This window comes from Pelobates fuscus, chromosome 3 (genome assembly GCF_036172605.1).
Source record: "Pelobates fuscus isolate aPelFus1 chromosome 3, aPelFus1.pri, whole genome shotgun sequence".
NCBI lineage: Eukaryota > Metazoa > Chordata > Amphibia > Anura > Pelobatidae > Pelobates > Pelobates fuscus.
Genome location: NC_086319.1, coordinates 406,538,650 through 406,543,076, shown reverse-complemented (window position 1 = coordinate 406,543,076; position 4,427 = coordinate 406,538,650). Strand labels below are relative to the sequence as shown.

The window sequence follows — 4,427 nt, the reverse complement described above, 5'->3', positions numbered from 1 at the left end:
ACATTGCTGTTGCACACTTTGGGAACCTAATAAAGGTACACTACTTTCAAAATGAAGTGATGGCATTTATTTGTATACTTTCCTGAATATATACTGGTTTGGGAGCTGGATTCCTTGCACCTTTGTGTGGTTGGTAGGTGCTGTTCTTATTTCTTATTTTGGAGTTACAATTGGGCAAAGGGCCTACTGTTCCAAATTGTAAATCCAACTCTGTGTTTTGAACAATATGCAAGAATAGTTCAAATTCATTTCCTATTTTTACCAGTGATGAAATGGTTCACTTTAAAGTCTTGTTTGGTCCAATCTTTATCGGAGTGTACCAAACACTATGTACTCTTTAATTCAGATGTTATTGATGACTTCACCTGCATCAACATGCTAAGCTTTGTTATAGATTGGCAACATTACTCTATATTTATTTTTCATTATTTTAGATAAGAATGCTTCAGGAAAATCATACAGTGATTTCAGAATTTTTTCTCATGGGATTTCAGAATCTTTCCTCATTTAGAATTCCATTCTTCATTCTACTTTTTTCAATTTATGCAATTACAATAACTGTTAACTTATTCATTGTTCTATTAGTGTCACTCAGTCACACCCTCCACACTCCCATGTATTTCTTCCTCAAGCAATTGTCATTATGCGACACTTTGTTATCTACAAGTGTAATACCCAACTTGTTAGATGTTATATTGAAAGAAGGTACTACAATATCCCTGCTTGGATGCCTTACCCAGTTGTTTATGTTTGCCTTGTGTTGTATTGCTGAATGTTATATACTCAGTATGATGTCCTGTGACCGATACTTGGCCATCTGTAACCCACTTCGTTACTCTTCCATCATGGACTTTAAAATTTGTCTATTTCTTGTTGTATTGTCCTGGTCTCTTGGCTTTCTTATTTCCATAATTACTTGTCTTTTGATTTATGAATTGGAATTCTGTAATCGGAATATAATTGATCATTTCTTTTGTGAGTATCTTCCAATCGTAAATCTTTCATGCTCAGACACTTCTGTAATTAAATTGGAGGTCTCTATAGTCACTCCATTTATACTACTATTTCCATTTGTATTTGTCATTGTCACATATATCTACATATTCTTCACTATCCTTGGAATATCCTCCACTACGGGGAGACAGAAAGCCTTCTCCACCTGCAGCTCACATTTAACTGTTGTGTGTTTATATTATGGAACACTAATTAGTATATACATCAGCCCATCCAAAGGATACTCACTCAATATCAATAAGGTCACATCTCTTTTTTACACTCTGGTTACCCCATTGTTTAACCCTGTTATTTATTGTGTTAGAAATCAGGACATCAGAAAAGAATTTAATTCAATCGTTAAAAAAAAGACAAAATAAACACAGTCCCAGTGGGTTTAACACACAATATTAGACACTGCAACACCTAGGTGGGGTTCCCTTAACCCTCACCAACAAATATACAATTTGAAACAAGCAAGGTGGAGTATCTTACATATGGTATGGATGTTTGCAATTTCCAAGAATCTAATTCATATAGAGGAAACAAACAGAACAAATACTAGTGCAATATAGCCTAATTAAATATATATGAGTATTAAAAGTGGAGGCAAAACACTCACAAACGTGGAGCCTAAAATGTTGGCTCAAACTGTAGGCATTGTGGGATCTTGTAGGGTCCCACTCCCTCTTCTGTATATGAGGTAGATTCACTTCACAGTAACAATACTGATCTGGTGGTTTTCTAAAAGTGCTTTATTCCAATCAATAAGATAACAATACAATTTTTTTTTTTTTCAAAAAGTCCTGATAAAGTGCATGCACAATGCGTTTCATCCCTCTTGGGGGCTTCCTCAGTTGCTATGATACAGAGTCTCCTGCTGTCTACAGTTTTCTCCAATCTTGCCGTTTTATCTGGTTACCGATAATCCCACTTCCGAGTATGCGTGCGCACTTGCGTCTGACGTATTTCCGGTCGGTCCGGCGGTTGGAACGCAACCCTGCGTTCCATTTCAATCTCCATCATAACACCTCATCAGCTGTTATTTGAAATGCATATTTGCGTTCCACCACTCGCTCCATACAGCAATCAGTTAATTCCTATATTTATTCAGGATATATTGCACTAGTATTTGTTCTGTTTGTTTCCTCTACAGGAATTAAATTATTGGAAATTGCAAACATCCATACCATATGTAAGATACTCCACCTTGCTTGTTTTATATTGTTAAAAAAAAAAAAAGGAAATGGCTGTTTCAGTAAAATTTCTACTAAATAGTTAAAAACCAAATGAAATGTAAAACAAATTCTAATTAAAAATTAAACATGTAGGTTATGGTGACGATGTTTCATTCACTCTACTCTCATTTCCATTTTTACTACCTTGTTGTTTGGTTGCTATTTCCCTTTATGCCCTTTCTATTGCTTTTTATACTCTATCTCCTCTACACTGTAAGCTCGTTTGAGCAGGGTCATCATTAACCTATTGTCCCTGTGACATTTTGTAACTGTCTCATTTATTGTTACATTTTATCCTTTGTAAGTTGTTGCTACATAAATGATACAAAGTAGTAATAATAAAAATGTTGTTATTATTATCTATATATTAAATGTGCACAGGACACCAATATAATGCAAGTGCATTTGAAACATTTTGGCCTCATGCTATTTGTAAGACGTTCTGCTGCTTTCTCCACATCCTTAGCCATGTGTCCCCTATAAACAAAACATCCTTCTGATTGCAAGGAAAACATCCAGTGAGCACCAGTGTAAACTTAGCTGCGGACTAGACACCTTTCAAAAGCCAACCGCTATTCATGTGAGTGATTGCATAGTTAGGGCCCCAGTGCACTGCTTTGCCTGGAGGCCTATAATGCTGTTAAGATATCCCTGGGTTGGGGTTATGCTGAAGAAAAAAGAAGGAATAAGGGTGCGCCCAAAACAAGTGGAAATAAAAGCTAATAATATAAAAATAGGAATAGCAGCGGTAACAAATCGTCCTAATATAAAATGTCCAAATGTAATATAAAAATTGGAATAACAACGGTACCTAATAGTTACATAGTTACATAGTTACATAGTTAGATAGCTGAAAAGAGACTTGCGTCCATCAAGTTCAGCCTTCCTCACACCTGTTTTTTGCTGTTGATCCAAAAGGCAAAAAAAAACCCAGTTTGAAGCACAATTTTGCAACAAGCTAGGACAAAAAATTCCTTCTTGACCCCAGAATGGCAGTCAGATTTATCCTTGAATCAAGCAGGTATTACCCTACATTGAAAGATTATATCCTTGAATATTCTGTCTTTGCAAGTATGCATCTAGTAGCTGTTTGAACATCTGTATGGACTCTGATAAAACCACTTCTTCAGGCAGAGAATTCCACATCCTGATTGTTCTTACAGTAAAAAAACCTTTCCTTTGCCTTAGACGAAATCTTCTTTCTTCCAGTCTAAACGCATGGCCTCGTGTCCTATGTAAAGTCCGGTTTGTGAATAGATTTCCACACAATGGTTTGTATTGGCCCCGAATATATTTGTATAATGTTATCATATCCCCTCTCAGGCGACGTTTTTCTAAACTAAATATGTTTAAATTTGTTAACCTTTCTTCATAGCTGATATGTTCCATTCCTTTTATTAATTTTGTAGCCCGCCTCTGCACTCTTTCTAGTGCCATGATATCCTTCTTTAGAACAGGTGCCCAAAATTGCACAGCATATTCAATATGTGGTCTTACCAGTGATTTATAGAGAGGCAAAATGATATTCTCGTCCCGAGAATGAATGCCCTTTTTCATGCATGACAATACCTTACTGGCCTTGGCCACTGCTGATTGACATTGCACATTGTTGCATAGTTTGTTGTCTATAACAATTCCCAAGTCCTTTTCGTGTGTTGTTATCCCTAATTCGCTTCCATTAAGGGTATACGTTGCTTGTGTATTCTTTACGCCGAAGTGCATAACTTTGCATTTTTCAACATTAAATTCCATCTGCCATTTGAGTGCCCAGTCCTCCAGTCTATCTAAATCCTTCTGCAGCAAAGTAATATCTTGCTCACATTGTATTATTTTACAAAGTTTTGTGTCATCTGCAAACACTGAAACATGACTTTCAATGCTGTCTTCAAGATCATTTATAAAAATGTTAAATAGAAGGGGTCCCAGAACAGACCCCTGAGGGACACCACTTGCCACCTCTGTCCAGCTTGAAAATTTACCATTAACGACAACTCTTTGTATTCTGTTTTTAAGCCAATGTTCTACCCAAGAACAAGCATTTTCATCGAGACCGATTTCCTTGAGTTTGAACACTAATCTTTTGTGTGGAACTGTATCAAATGCCTTGGCAAAGTCCAAATAGATCACAACCACTGCAACACCCTGATCTATACTTCTACTTACTTCTTCGTAGAACGCAATCAAGTTAGTTTGACA

At 36.4% G+C, this 4,427-nt stretch overlaps 1 protein-coding gene across 1 annotated transcript; it reads left to right on the top strand.

Annotated features, from left to right (window-relative positions):
• Nucleotides 1–440: 440 nt before the first annotated feature.
• LOC134601965 (olfactory receptor 5P66-like) lies at nt 441–1,373 on the top strand. Its single transcript, XM_063446471.1, has one exon. It carries the CDS (start codon nt 441–443, stop codon nt 1,371–1,373), a length of 933 nt encoding a protein of 310 aa, XP_063302541.1.
• The last annotated feature ends 3,054 nt before the right edge of the window (nt 1,374–4,427 follow it).